Raw genomic sequence first — 15030 nt, forward strand, 5'->3', positions numbered from 1 at the left:
TGCCTTGGAAAAACTACGTGTCAGGGTATTTGGAAAATTAAACTTGAGATTGTGCCATTTTTAAATTTCAGAGCAAAATTCTCTCCGACTCACCCAGCAGACTCATATTTCATCCTCCTCTAGCATCTGAAATGGCCTTTCTTTTTGGGATGCATGTGTGCATGTCCTATAAGGGGCAAAACAAAGGCTTCTACCACTATCCAATTTTGAGTTGGAGTTAACACATTAAAAAGAAGAAGGCTACTCACAAGAAATAAGAGGTTTCTCTTGGCAGTAGATCTTTTCATTTAACCTTTTCGGTTTTATGCAGTGCTTCTGTTCACACAGATGCAGGGAGATCCACAGATGGTCACAGTGCTGCTGTGACACAGACCATCGCCAGAAAGAGGAGCTTTCAGAGAGAGTTCACTGCAAACCTGTGCTGTATTATGTGTAACACTCTGCAAATTAGCCTAATAGTCATGGAAATGAGTTCCATTTGGCATGAATCACAGGAGCTGATAAGTGAAGGCCTCTAAAATGGGCCTGTTACGAAAGACAGAACTAATGAGCTGTTGTACTTTTTTTTTTTTTTTTTTTTTTAAAGCTCATTAAAGTGGGACAGCTGCTGTTTAACAGTTAACTGCAGGAAATAAATGCCAAGAGTAACAGATACTGCAATTAAGTAAGGCAGACTACCTGCCCTTTATTTGAGCAATTTGCATATCATACCTAAAGTATCACACAATCGAAGGTTGGTATTTTTTGGAAACTGTCTTCTAATGCCAGGTATGGCTATTACTAAGTAGGCAGCAAATGCATCACAGTAAGAACCCCGAAGGATCTCATGGAGAATTTACATCACATAAAGTCCCATACAACTAAGGTAGCTGGCCATGTGCCGCTTTAGACCTGATATAATCACCATGGCTGGAACCTCTAGAGCAACAGTCTCATGCTGTCCGGAACCCCTTCCTGCATTTCCCATGGCCACAGAAAGCTCTGCTGCGAGTGGGCAAATGTTGCTCCTTTTCCATTTTGTTGCAAGTCAAGTCTGTGGGCTGCTGCGGGTTGCCTTCTTCCCCTTCTTAGTTTGAAGAAGAAGAAGAATGAACATAAAGCTGATTTATCTTCATAATGTATCAGCTTGGAAGTTCAGCTATATCTGAGAGGCAGGATTTGGACCCTCACAAGGAAGGGTGAGAACTGCAGCCAAGTGTTCTCCTCTGGTAGTGCTCTGGATGGCAGACCATTGAATTACAGTGCGAGGAGGATGGCAGCATCACCCTTCCAGCAGTTGTTCACAGAAGCAGCGGGAGCTGTATTCTGCATGAGGCCGTGTGTGCTTGGTGCGGTCTGAGCATCTTTTCTAGGTCAGGCCTCTGAGGAGGGAGAGTACCCAGTCTGGGATGTTTGCAGGTGCGCCGTAATGACTAAACTATTCTTTTCTAACAAAACTCAGTCAGTAAAAAGTATGAAATTATAATCCAAGACAATTTAATAGGTGTTTTCCGAATGGGCATGCCAGACATTCTGGAGATCGTATACTTGGAGCAAACTGTTCCTACAATCAAAAAATTACATGTTTTTTAAAACTGCTCTGTCCCTTGCTATGTCCTTTAAAATCTATGTCCTTTGGTAGATATTATCCCACTGCTTGCTAGTATTGCCAAAATGGAGTGGGGAAGAGGTGCCTTTCATAGGGACCTAAGGAAAATAGTAATGATCCCAAATACCAAAGAAATGTGTTTGTTAGTTTGGAGGGGAACACCTCTATATTAGGCCCTTCTCTTTGCTGCTGCCCGCCATACTTGACATTAGGATTAAAACAGCATTGTTTAAAGAAAAATCTTTGAGAATTTTTGCTATGACTCAGAAACCTTGGAAATCTTAAGCAAATTGGCACTCTAATAAATGCAGTCACACACTGTCATGTGTTAACATTGACTATTAGCTGTTAGGGCAAGTAAATGTCATTTATTAATCACTTTTTCCCTGCATGACCGCAAAACAGAAGTGAGCAAGGCATACATTCACCATCACCTTGACCAAAAATGAGGAGTATTCCAAACAACTAAACTTCTCTGACTGTGTCCTAGCATACTCAAAACATATTTGTCTAGTCAGGAGCAAGGGGTATAGTAGATACCAGCATTCTTGGGGAATAAATGCTCCAGAACAAAAATCTCAGTTTAATTCACTACAGCATATTAAGTCTTCACTCATGAGCCAGATGTAGTCATGCCTCCAATAATATTCTTACACTGAATGCTGTTATGGGTTTGTCCTGGCTTAAGCAGGGATAGAGTTCATTGTCTTTCTAGTGGTTAATGGCTTTCAGATTTGGTATGTAAGGAATGTGAATAATGCGTATTGTTTTTGTTGCTAGGTGATGTTTATACTATTCAAGGACTTTTTTCAACTTCCCATAGAAGCTGAGAAGGAGCATAGACAGAACATTGGAGTGGCCAATGGAATATTCCATACCATAGACATCATGCTCACTATATAAATGGGAGGTGGCTGCCGTTCCTGCTCAGGATGGTCTGGGCAACCAATTCACCAGGTGGTGAGAATGACTTGTGTTGTATTACTTTATCTTGTATATTCTTTTACCATTATTATAATGATTGATGTTTTCCTTTTTCTGTTACTGTTCTATTAAACTGTCCTTATTTCAGCCCATGATGTTGGGTTGTTTTTTTCCTTTCCCCTCCTTTTCTCCCTCTTCACCCTACCCTTCTGGGGGAGAACTGTGCTGGCAGCTGCATGGTCCTAGCTGCTGGCTGAGGTTAAACCACAACAGAGTTAAACACTATTTTGGATCAGTTCAACATCAGATCTCCATAAATAAATTCAGCAAGTCTCTGAGGATGGAGGAATTCAAAGGCACACCTGGGGTAACCAGATGTAGGGGCAGTAGAAACACTGTAGCTATGCCACAGAAATATAGAGGGTCCAGACAAGACACTGTAGAAGTATTTTCTTTCTTGATGATTTCAACCTCAATGAGGTTGTCATCAAGCACATTCTTAGCCATCCTGAAACAACAAATCTAATCAACCCGAAGCATTCAGCATGACAAGTCACTAAAGCATATGCTTCTCATGGGATTTGCAGGGTACAAAGATACTTCAAAACAAGAAAGATGCACAGTCAGCCTGAGTTTCTTTTTAAAGGCTTGTCATCTTCACAGTTAATATTAACACATCCATTACAGGACTGAAGCAAATTTTTTCTAGAACGTACCGCCTGTAAATGTTATGTGTATCCCAGTGTGGTAGGCATCACATGGCAGAAATAGCATTCAAAGTTCAATTTTTGAAAGAGACTGAAACGTTTACAGAGCATATTAGACTACTCAGTCACCCTCTTGCAATCAATTTAATGCCTCTGAGGCACTCAGCATCACTCAGATCACCACTGATACGATTCTCATGGGGCACGCCAATGTGAAAGGATATTCCAAAATAGGGAAAAAAACATACTACATAGGTGTTTAGAGCAAGACAATTCCTTCCCTAAGGAACATTGTCAAAAAACAGGAAACGGGCTGGTGAAACAGATAAGGCTCATCTTCCCAAAGGGTTATTATCAAACAAGATCCACCACCATGTGCCCACTGCAGAGGGATTTCCAGCCCATACATTGCTGTCTAAGTACCACACATGAGGAATGGGGCACAAATCGAGCCTCAGCAGCAACCTACACAGTGGTATAAACCTGAAACAGTTGGACACCAAAAAAACCCCACCCAAACCTGAACATCCATGTTGCCTTAAACCATGCCTCCCCAGGAACCTAAAGAACTAAAAATAGAAGATGACCACAATACCTGCATTCGGGGTAGTTTCTTTCCAGTTTGTTGTCATCAAACACAATCTATATGAACTAACCTCTCACGGGAGCAGCTCAGGGAAGTTTCCAGCTCCACATCAGTCCTCATGATACATGGCAGTTTCATGTTAGGATAGGATTTGAACCCAGACAAGACTGGCACAGGCATCTTACACTCCCAGTCATATTAGTGATCTCAACTCAACCAGCAAACTCAGATCACAAACACACACTCCTCCAGGATCATACCTTCGGGAATCATGCTAGGTAGGAAGTCCTACTTGCTGGCCAGAACATCAATTTCATGGGCAAGTCTACTCTCACCACTCTCTGTCCACTGCAGGGATGACACAGGAATGACAAGTACCCTGTTCGATGTGTCCTTGACTTACAAGTAGCACAGCAGTGAACCCTGCATCTGACTCATACTTAAGGTCTCTGAAGCCTTGCAGTTCCCTGCTTACATAATGTAAGGCAGCCACACTCACACTATACATCATATTCCTTTCCTTTAATACTTTGACTATATTTGGTGAGGTGCCAAGTACAAGGAGAAGTGACAGCACAATTAGTGACTGGGTAAATGCCCCTTCTAACCCATGAGACAAGAACAGAGCTACGCTTTTCTCCCACGTATGCTAATTTGTATGAAGCAGTGTAGGCATTCCCCAACGAAGTCAAAATCTTACACTGGTCTCTGCTGTTACAACATGCCGGCCAACCTGAAGATGGCTTGAACTACCTCGCTCCTGTGTCGTGGGTGGTCTCTCTCATTCTGCCTAGCTTCTTTGGAGAACCTCGGGTGCTCTGGCAAGGTAGACAGCCAGCTCTGAAGAGCCTGTGCTGCTCTCCCCACATGAGTAGGGCTGTGGAGGAACCAAAGCAATGTGTCAGTGTCCCCATCCTGGGACAGCACCAGCAGTGACAGCGACAAAGCCACCTGCTCTTCATGTCCCCATGCCCCAGGCAGCCTTTGTATTCAAGAAAAAATCTTGAATGCAGGTGCTGCGGTCTCTATTTTTGCTTGTGTTAGTCCTTGGGGAAGCATGTTGTTAGGTAACCTGTAGTACTTCAAACAGTGTCACCATGCAAGTTACATTTATCCTGTCATGACAGAACAGCTTCGGTTTTTCACTCCAGAGGAAAAAACTTAGAGCAGTAATAGCCAGCCTGGACACAGTGTAGGATGCATTTACAATGTCATACTCCATGGCGATGCATTTGGCAGTGAGGAATGAAAAATCTCTTAAAAACTGCCTCTGTTAAACCATGCAAATATTGTTGCTGAGAATGTGTTTGAATTCAGTCTGTGCTAAGGCGGCTGCCAGGCAGTGTGTGTTTTGAACTCATATATCCCAAGTTCATTTGAACTACCTCATCTGCTAATAGCAAGTCCCAGCAGATGGCATTATGTTACAAGGAAACACGACCCTGGTGCCAGTTGCCTTCCCCTCAGCTCTGCGAGTGCTGAGGGGAGTCTCAAACTTCTTCTATGCTTGGGCATAACCTTACCTTCTTCTCACTCTGGTGTTTTTTCCCCAGCCTAGTGTAATTACATTTCAGCTAGGTGGAAGTATGGAGGAACATAGAAAGAGATAGCAAAGCTTTATGCAACTTTCATCTTCATACTTTTAACTCTGTTTCAAAATTCCTTACCTCCCTGTAGTCCCTGAGGCCAGAATAATATTGATCTCAACCAGCACTGTATACAACGGGCTGATAATAACTGTTGTCTCTCCTGGTGTGTTGTAGTCTCTCTTTTCTAGGAGCCAGACACTAAGGCAAGAGTAAATTCAGTGCTGAAATACCTCTGAATTCAGATCCCAGTGAGACATAAAAGGTTTAAGGACAGATATGTCAATGCAGTTGTCTATAGCTCAGTGAGAAATAATCCAGAACAGCAGACCCCGACCCTGGAAGTTTCCAGACCTGTTAAATAATGAGAGCTGGGGGTACAGGGGGGTACAGCCCCACAGAACTGTCACAACTGGTGGCACGAGTATTTAGTCCATCCTCAGCTGTCCTTCCCTCCCTTTTCCCAATTTCCTGCTGTTCCAGCTCTTTGTCTTCAGGACTTCTGCATGGCTGGCTTTGTTCCTGAGGTTAGAAACCATACCATGCAGATGGAGCAAAGCGCTGCTGTGTCCCAGGCTACAGAGGAGATTACAACAGCAGTCCTTAGCTCAGCCCATGCTCTTGAACAGTACTGAGTCATGCCGTACTGCTGTGCCCAAGCACAAGAAGCTGAATTTATGACTATGAAAAGCTGGTGATAACTCCTGTGACCCAGTAGTTCAGGGCCATACACAGACCCAAGGGACTGCCAGTGTGAGGTAGAATTCCCTCGTCTTTATTACAGAGTTGCTGACCATTAAGCATCTAGCTCCCTAGTGACTGTAGCCAGGTAAAATCAATGAGGAGCAGGCATCAGCAAAAGAACTGGAATAAACAGAACCACTTAAAAAGGAAGATATTTTAGTGTAATCAATCCGTTCAGCTGTGGGAGGTGTACAGAAACAATGAGATGAAGTTAATTCTGGTTCACTAGATAGAGCTTCTTCAGCCTCTGCTTTGCTTGGTACCCTGCCAGGCTGTATGCACAGCTGTATTAATGCATTTATGTGTTTAAGAGCCCTTATTCAATATGTCTCTAACTTTTCTTTGTTTAAGTGCCGGAATGGTGCCTTTTCTGTGCATGAGAGTCTGGCTTCTGGTAATTGCTCTTCTGACATGAACAGGAGTTCCTTTATCATTCTATTGCTCTCAAAAGAGCTGGCATTTCAATACCTTTTTTTTTTTTTTTGCAGCTTTTATTACCCAGGCACAATCTAATCTGCATTTAGTACATTTTTTGTGTGTGTAAAGAAGCATTGCTACTGTACCATAAGAAATCTGGGGAACCTCCGCTCGTTATGGAGTATACGCCTGACGGCGATGCTAGGAACATGGACCAAGCAGAAGCCAGCCAGACATTTTAAGAGAGAAATCCATTTTATGCTAGGTACTGCGGGCAGACCACTGAGTATCTTCTGCCACCTGCTGGCAAACGCCGCAAATTACAGCTTCTCAAGAAGAGGAACAGTGTCAGCTCTCAGCTGGAATAGGGAGGGAGCTCAGGTGTTCAGGGTGATGGAAAAATCCTGGCAGCAGAGGCAGGGAAGGATGTGCTGGCTCGCCGAGCTGTACGGGGCAGCTCACATCCAGCAGAGCTCGTGCGCTCTGGTGTCTGTGCTGTGCTCCACAGGACGCTGGCAGTGTTCCGCTGCTCATATGAAACACTACAAAATTTCTTTTATTATTATTTTTCTGAGGGCTGTGCAGACTTTGGCTGATTCCTTGCAGGCCCATGATCAACTCCGTGTGGTGTTCTTTGTTCCAATGCTGCAAGGGGTTCAGGGCTTACTCTCTTGGGCTCTTGCTTGCCTTTTCCCATCTTTCAAGTTTCCCCTTTGAGGTTGTGCACCACTCCCAGCCAGGATTTATCACAAGCTGAAAGAGGCCATCTTTTTTCAAAATCTGTGCAAATATCATATATATATACATGTCAGAGATCAGCATCCGAAACATATAATAAACATGAGTGTATTATTAGCAAGTGCTTGATGTCTTGGTCCAGAACCCACTGAAACTGGAATTTTTCCCTAGGAATTTAAAGAAAACAGTTGTGCAGAAAAAAAAAATTCATCAAGATTAAGTCAAACATCTACTCAGTGTTTGTAACATGCTCTACCACTGAACTAATTCCTAACTGATTAGGAAGTTCCTAACTCAATATGAAAAAGGTAGATATAGGATTGCTATTAAAACCTTCTCCCCTCTTTCTAAGCTGAAAGAAAGTAAGGAACACAGACTTGTTGTTTGCAGCCCTCTTACCAAAAGGACAGTCATAGGAACTTATCAGAGAACACTGACGTTTTTTTGCCTCTTCTTCTTAAAGTAATTTTTTGGCAAAGACATAAGGTCATGAGTGATATAGGTCATGAGGGTATAGGTATGAAGTGCCGTGGGTAAGGAAACAGGATCAATGAGTGTGCTGGTTTGGGCTGGGCTAGAGTTAATTTTCTTCGTAGTAGCTAGTAGGAAGCTGTTTCTAATTTGTGCTGAAAATAGTGTTGATAACACAGGGATGTTTTAGTTATTGCTGAGCAGTGCTTATACAAATCAAGGCCTTTTCTGCTTCTCACACTACCTCACCAGTGAGTAAGCTGAGGGTGCACAAGACTTTAGGAGGGGAGACAGCTGGGACAACTGACCCCAACTGACCAAAGGGATAGCCCATACCATGGGACATCATGCTCAGCATTTAAAGCTGGGGGAAGAAGGAGGAAATGGGGGGATGTCCAGAGAGATGGTGTTTGTCTTCCCCAGTAACCTGCTTTCCTGGAGACGGCTGAACACCTGCCTGCCCGTGGGATGTAGTGAGTGAACTCCTTGTTTTGCTTTTCTTCTGTGCCCGGCTTTTGCTCTGCCTATTAAACTGTCTTTACCTCAGCCCACGAGTTGTCACAGTTTTACCTTCCCTGTTCTCTTCTCCATCCCATCATCAGGGAGTCACCGAGTGGCTGTGTGGTGCTCAGTTGCTGGCTGGGGTTAAACCGTGGGATGTAGTGAGTGAACTCCTTGTTTTGCTTTTCTTCTGTGCCCGGCTTTTGCTCTGCCTATTAAACTGTCTTTACCTCAGCCCACGAGTTGTCACAGTTTTACCTTCCCTGTTCTCTTCTCCATCCCATCATCAGGGAGTCACCGAGTGGCTGTGTGGTGCTCAGTTGCTGGCTGGGGTTAAACCGCAACAGTGAGCTGGGATTGCACCAAGTAGCAGTATCCAAGGGTTATAGCAAAATGGTTTTCAAAAATCCTCAGACAACCTCCTGCTGTGTCTCCCTTTCTGATTTATGACTGACTGCACTGATCTTTGGGTAGCACCAAAAGACAAAACTTCAGCTTTGCAGGATGTAAGAAAAGGCAATGCCAGAGGTACTGGGTTTCTACTTAAACTAAAGAGTTATGCACCAGCTGAGAGATAGCAGAAGTTCTGGTACAGTGAAGGGCTTTTTTTTTAAGAAGGAATTATGTACAGATAATTTTGCCCCACATTACATTCCTCCCTCCTATAGACACATACTCGAATACATAGTCTGCGCACCAACTGCTCTTTGGTCCCCAGTTAGGTGTCAGTATCTAGGGTTAACATCTGTGCATCCTTTTCTCCCCACCCTTTGTCAGGCTGCACCACAGCTCCCATCTTCCCTAAATTACTTCTTAGCCTTTGAAAGCCATAGGTGGGCACATCACAACCAGCCAGATTGTTTCTCCTCCTTTACTTTCGCTATCTCTCAGCTCACACAAAAAAGCTGGTGGCAAAGAGGAGATGAGAAGGAAGAGCAAAATTGTCAGCAATTCACTTTGTCATTTACCTTGTTCTTCAGCCCATGCCTTCTTTTCCGTCTTCTGTTTCTCACCCCGTCTGCTGATAGGCTCGTAAGTGGCTAATGTTGAATGTCCTGACACACCCGGAGACAGTGCTGAGGATCAGGGTCATTCCTGGGGTTATCCACAATAAAGCATTTATCTGTGCTAGTGCCACATACGTTGCTTTATGTTCCTTGCTCCTGCCTGTATCGCAGCAGGATATTAAAACTCTGTAGGTCAGCAGAAACAAGGAAAAGAGTCCTTTTTCTCTCTCTGAAGTTTCTGCTTCATAAGCTCTCTGGGACAAGGACTGTCTTTTTTATTACCTGACTGGAACGACGTGGCCTTGATTTCTCAGGCATCCTTAGACACTGTGAAAGAGCAAAGACTGAACATCGACAACCTTGCAGCTACGGGCAGGCAGAGGCAGCAGGCGTTCACCTCACATGGTAGGTACGGAGGGATGGCTGGCTGCAGGCCTCAGCGCTTGCCTCTGCGCACAGCGGGGCAAGTTTGGTTTTGCTCTGTTTCCTGAACACGGCCTGGCGGCGGGGGGAGAAGAGAACTGAGGAAAGTTCAGGAAGGAGATGTGGGCCGGGCAGCGTCTCCCCGCCACACGGTGTGAGGGCCTGGCTGCAGGCTGAGGGCCTGCCAAGGGGGCGGCGAGGTGCTCCGGGCCTGCCGGGAGAGGCAGCCTGGCTGTGCAGCAGGGCGGGGTGGCGTATGGCCCCTGGGGGGGCAGGGGACCCCTCGTCCCACAGGCAGGGCAGGGACCCGGAGTGCGAGTCCGGTGAGCCCCAGGGGAAGCTGCCAGCCCCGGGCAGTGGGGACCCCTCTGCTGCGGCCCTGCAGACGCCGAATGGAGCTGGATCCTGGGACACGGGTGTTTGCACCATGGTACAAGTGGCATGAAAGGCCCTGCCCCAGAGTAAGGAAAGATGGTGGGCACAGAAGGAAGGCTGGCTGGGTTGGTGGGGCAGGTAGAGCCGTGCAGGGCACAGTCCGAGTGCTGGCGGGCAGCGGCGGCTGGGGCCAGGAGAACCTGGTGCTGGAGTGGCCGTTGAAACTCCTTCTTGCGCAGCAGCAGTTGGTGTCCGGTACCGGCGCTGGTGGCCCTCCGGGTCTCTAAGGTTCTTCACAGTTGGCAGCGGTTGGAGCAGTCGGCAGTTATTCATCTAGCATGGCACCTGCGCTCGGACTGTAATGGTAACTAAACCGCACGCCCTCCTACCATTGCCAGCCCAGCCCAGCACACACCAGCCTTACTGGGATGGCCAGAGTTTGTTCCCAAAACTGTGGGACTGAGGAACTTTTGTAGCTATATGTGACCCAGCCGGGCACTGCTGTGGGGTAGAAGCTGCCATGGATGTGGGTGGTGTGGCACAGTAGGGCGCGGTGCTAGGAGAAAATCCAGTGAGAAGTCATTGCTGGCATAGGAAGGCCTTGCACCTCTGACTGTTGGAGTCTAGGGGTTATTCAAGAAAGTACCGCCATGTGCGTGTCCTCTTCTTGAATTATAGCTGGACCTCCACTTTTGGCCACAGTCAGAGACAGGGACTGGGCTACAAGGACCTTTAGCACATAGAATGTGCAATAGAATGGTGCATTTCATGAGGTGACTATTCAGCTCTTGTAAACATTCACAAGGATTACTGAAAAAACTGCTGCATGCAGACATGCCTGGATCAGAGTCTAGGACTACCAGGCTTAATTCATGTGCAATACGTGCTGCATATGTGTACACACATGTCCTGGAGTGCTGCTGAATTGCCCTGGGAAGATGGTGGCTGGGATTGTGCTGCCACTAACAAATATTTCACTAGACCTGCCACTGGCTCCTTCATGGAGCAGGTTATAGGCCAGAACAATTGTTCGGGCGAGTCATACCAAGCTCACAGGCCACAAGTTTAGCACCAGCAGGACAGTGAAAATTTGTCAGAGATCTAGGTTTCATTCCCTGCTCTTCCAGTTGCAATACATAAATGTGTCTTGACACCTCTGTGATGAACACAGCAAAAAATATATCCTCTGCACTATTCAGTGGTAGTGGCACAAAGTGCGCTCGTCTGTGAAACAAGAAACTAAACCACTTTAAGTGCTGATACTCAAAAAGCTTTTGGGCACCTGCAAGAAGAATGGGGCAGCTCGCATCTCTCTGAGCCACCTTGGCAGTCTGTGAACTCAGAAAACTTGCCTATAGCAGTGACATCTTAGTTCAGATCTATAAAGCAAATGTTGTTTCTTTTTTTTTTTTGCTTTCAGTGGGATTTTTTTGGCAATGACAACTGTTTGGAAAGTCTTTAAATGGCACATAGGATTCTAGAGAGCAAAATTTGAGCCTAGAGCAATGAGGCCTATCACTACATCAATCGATTCAGAACCTTCACAGTAGAGAGTCATGGCTTCTGAGAATCAAGGAGTCTTTCTCTTCTGCAGCCATATTTATCTGTTTTTCAACTAGTTTCACAGTTAACTAGGATTTCTCTGCCTCAAAACCACAAACCTTTCTTCTTCCCTTTTTTATTTCAGTTAAATTGCTTTGTCTCTGTGTTTCTGAGGCTTTCTGGTTTTTAAGATCTGTGTCAACTATTCGTGTCCTTGGGATTCTTTTTTTTACTTTTGTTTAGGGATATTGTGGAAACTCTCCCATTGCTAGAAAGGTATTAGTAAATTCCTTATTACTCAGCAATCACTCTGGAGGAACTATTCCTTTGGTTGCACAGCAGAACATGAATATTTAGTGGACCAGTACTCAGGGCTAATGAAAAGAGTGCAAATGCTAATGCAGAGGCCAATAAGAGACTTTTTTGGGCAGGAGACCTGTCTTAGCTTTATCACATCGCAATGCTGCATGTAGATAGAATGCCTAAAATCAGAAGTGAAAAACCAAAAAAACCACTCATTAGAGAACGCAAAGGAAAAATTGGATTTACATTCTGCTTTTACAGAAAGTCTCACTTATCCTATACGTGCAATCAATTATTCAAATAATTTGTTGACAATTGATATAATTATTTCTAATCATTCTTGATTAGACTCCTGGAATTATGTGATTACATCTAGATGTATGCACCATAAATGCAGGAGGTACAGCCTAGATGAGGAGGAAATCTCATTTTATGTTTCAATTTATCCATTTTTACTAGTTAAAAGGACTCAGGAAGGTTAATTTACATGATCCTAAAGAGAGGCTCACTGAACTTATCTTTATTATATTTCTTTGTGTAACTTAAATAGCAGAACCTTTTCGGTTATGGAGGTGAGAATTCACTGTGTTTTTTGATATTCAGGAGGACTAAGAAACACCTTAGCGTTGTGTGAGTGACATGCAAGTAAAGTGTTTATGTTTACATTCTACAAAATCAAGTCTGTAGTGCTAAGATAAGTAGGTTATTCCTAGGAGAATATAACAATTGGAATAGGATCAGTTAATTCAAAATTAAATTGTTTTTTAATCCATTTAAGAATCTTTGCCTTTCTCATGATACAAATTTAAATTTCATGTTTCCTTCTACTGTAAATTCAACTATATACTTACAGTTGTTTAGCATTTCAGAATTGCACCTTTGCTTAGAAGGTCTTGATATGTGTCAGATAAGCATCTGACCTTGATTTTTTAAATCTTTATTTTTATCTTTAAATCTTTATTAAGACTTTATTAAAAGCTGTGACATCATGGGTCTGATTCTGCTACAGCTGAGAGTAGTGTAAGCTAGGAGTGACTGCTGAATTCAAATAATTCTGCAAGCAAAGTACAAAACTGATTCTCAAGGTCTTTGATCAAGGCCATTTTTATTAGAAATGTGTATTGATTTTAATGGCATTGTATCTAAGATTGCATCTTCTTACCTGAGGGAATACTACATTGAAACAAAATAGATCCTGTCCACCAGTAGTTTGCACAATTGAGCAAATGCCTACTGAAGTGAGCAGAAAGTCATTGCCAATTTAATTTGAAATTGGAAGTATTTCACAACAAATTATTACTGCAGAAAAATCCTACTGGATAGATGAACTTGAGTTAATACTTAAATCACAAATATATTTCTATTTTTTAATTTATTTATTTTGAGTTAACTAGAAAAAATCACTTTCTGTGCATTTACAAGTAGATAATCACATTTTAATTAATTTCTATTTTTATTTTAAGTATCAGGTTGAATAAATGAAGCCCTTCAGAAAAGAGATAGATGAGACATGCTGAAACTCTTTTTCATTCTCTTTCCTCTGGAAGTCTTTCCAATGTATACAACTGCACGATCACAGTAGCTCATCTGTCTAAACAGAATACATTAAGTCAAACCATAATGCTTTTCTGAAGACAGAAGCCAGTACTACACCTGCTCTGATGCTACAGTGTCAGCAATTGAAAGGTGAAGAAGATTTTTCTACTAGAAGTTTTGACACACTAGAAAGTGTTGGCATGACCTCTGCTGAGACAGGAAATTTCTCAACAGCTTTCAGTGCTCAGAGTAATGAAACCTCAGTTGAAAAGCACTCTCTTCCAGGATGCCTCTCACTAACTCATGCTGACCAAGAAGACACAGCATCAGTTTCAAGAATCTCTGAACTTCTTAAGGTTACTGAAGAACCTCAAGCACAAATTTTAAAACATGATCTAGAGATACCACCTGAAGCCAAAATCACATCCATACCACTTTCATCTTTCCCACCTAAAATGCAGCAAGTAATGTCATCCAGAGCTAAAAATGTCTCTGAAATAAGGCAAGCTACAGAAATACCAACTGTAACTTACATATGGCCAGTAATAAAGGTGGAACAGGTTTCCAGCCCCTTTTGGGACAATTTTCGAAAGTCTTCAATACCAACCAGCCCAAACTTAAAAAGACACTGTTCCAGTCCTGATGTACTAGTTGAAGATGTGAAGTGTTCCCAGATAACACCAGTGAAAAAGCTTGAACAAGAAGAACCAGACAGAAAGTCAGAAAGATCATATCCTCTTATTTTAAAGTCATCTAACAGTGTTGTTTCGGGAATTTTAAAATCACTGGTCAATATCAAGAATAAGGATTATAAGAATATGGTACCACTTTCATCTACCAGTCCTATTGGAAAGCAACTGGAAATTCCTCTCTTTAAGGGAAATGCTGTAGTGATATATGATGGGCAAGTCTACATTCTGTATGTAATGACGCATGAAGATCTGACATCAGAAATGAAAATACATGGCTGTGTTGCATTGCTTAGGCAGACCACAGTTTGGCTCATTCCATGTAGTGCTATCCATGATAGCACGATCAAAGTTCCACATCCACTGCAGTCTAGAGCTCATGCTGTAAAACAGAACATAAACCCTCTTACAACCCTTGCTCCCGCCGCACCGCAAGATAAAACTTCAAATGCAACACGTTTATCTTCACACGGGATGATTACCATCTCTCAGCCCAAGCAGGGGTCCTATTCTACTGGGCAAAGACAACAGGTAGTAATCTATGATGATCTATGTATATCTATATTCCTAGATGAATGGATCTATGAATGTCTATGTATGGACAGTAAATTACTTTCCCCTTAGATATGGCTGAATGCAAGGTGCTTTATTCAGCATATTTATAACAGGACAAGTGCTGTGCAAGATGAGTGGCAGACACAACTCCAGTGGGGACAATCACTGCAGAGTAAATCAAAGTAAGGCTTGCAGGTCTTTAAGACTTTACCAATTAAAAAGAAAATAAATAATTAATAGTTAAATTAAATAATGATCGATCAGAAAAAGTCATCACAGGGTCATAGAATGGTTTAGGTTGGAAGGGACCTTAAAGATCATCTAGTTCCGAACCCCCC

At 43.3% G+C, this 15030-nt stretch overlaps 1 protein-coding gene across 1 annotated transcript in view; it reads left to right on the forward strand.

Annotated features, from left to right (window-relative positions):
- Nucleotides 1–10971: 10971 nt before the first annotated feature.
- LOC106892917 (ligand-dependent nuclear receptor-interacting factor 1-like) overlaps nt 10972–15030 on the forward strand; it is a 5567-nt gene continuing 1508 nt past the window's right edge. The window contains exons 1-2 of the mRNA XM_014950485.1: nt 10972–11101; nt 13512–14587. Of these exons, the coding sequence (XP_014805971.1) occupies nt 10972–11101; nt 13512–14587 (1206 nt within the window). The remainder of the gene's footprint in view (nt 11102–13511; nt 14588–15030) is intronic.

Source organism: Calidris pugnax, unplaced genomic scaffold (genome assembly GCF_001431845.1).
Source record: "Calidris pugnax isolate Ruff unplaced genomic scaffold, ASM143184v1 scaffold24, whole genome shotgun sequence".
In the NCBI taxonomy this organism is placed as follows: Eukaryota; Metazoa; Chordata; class Aves; order Charadriiformes; family Scolopacidae; genus Calidris; species Calidris pugnax.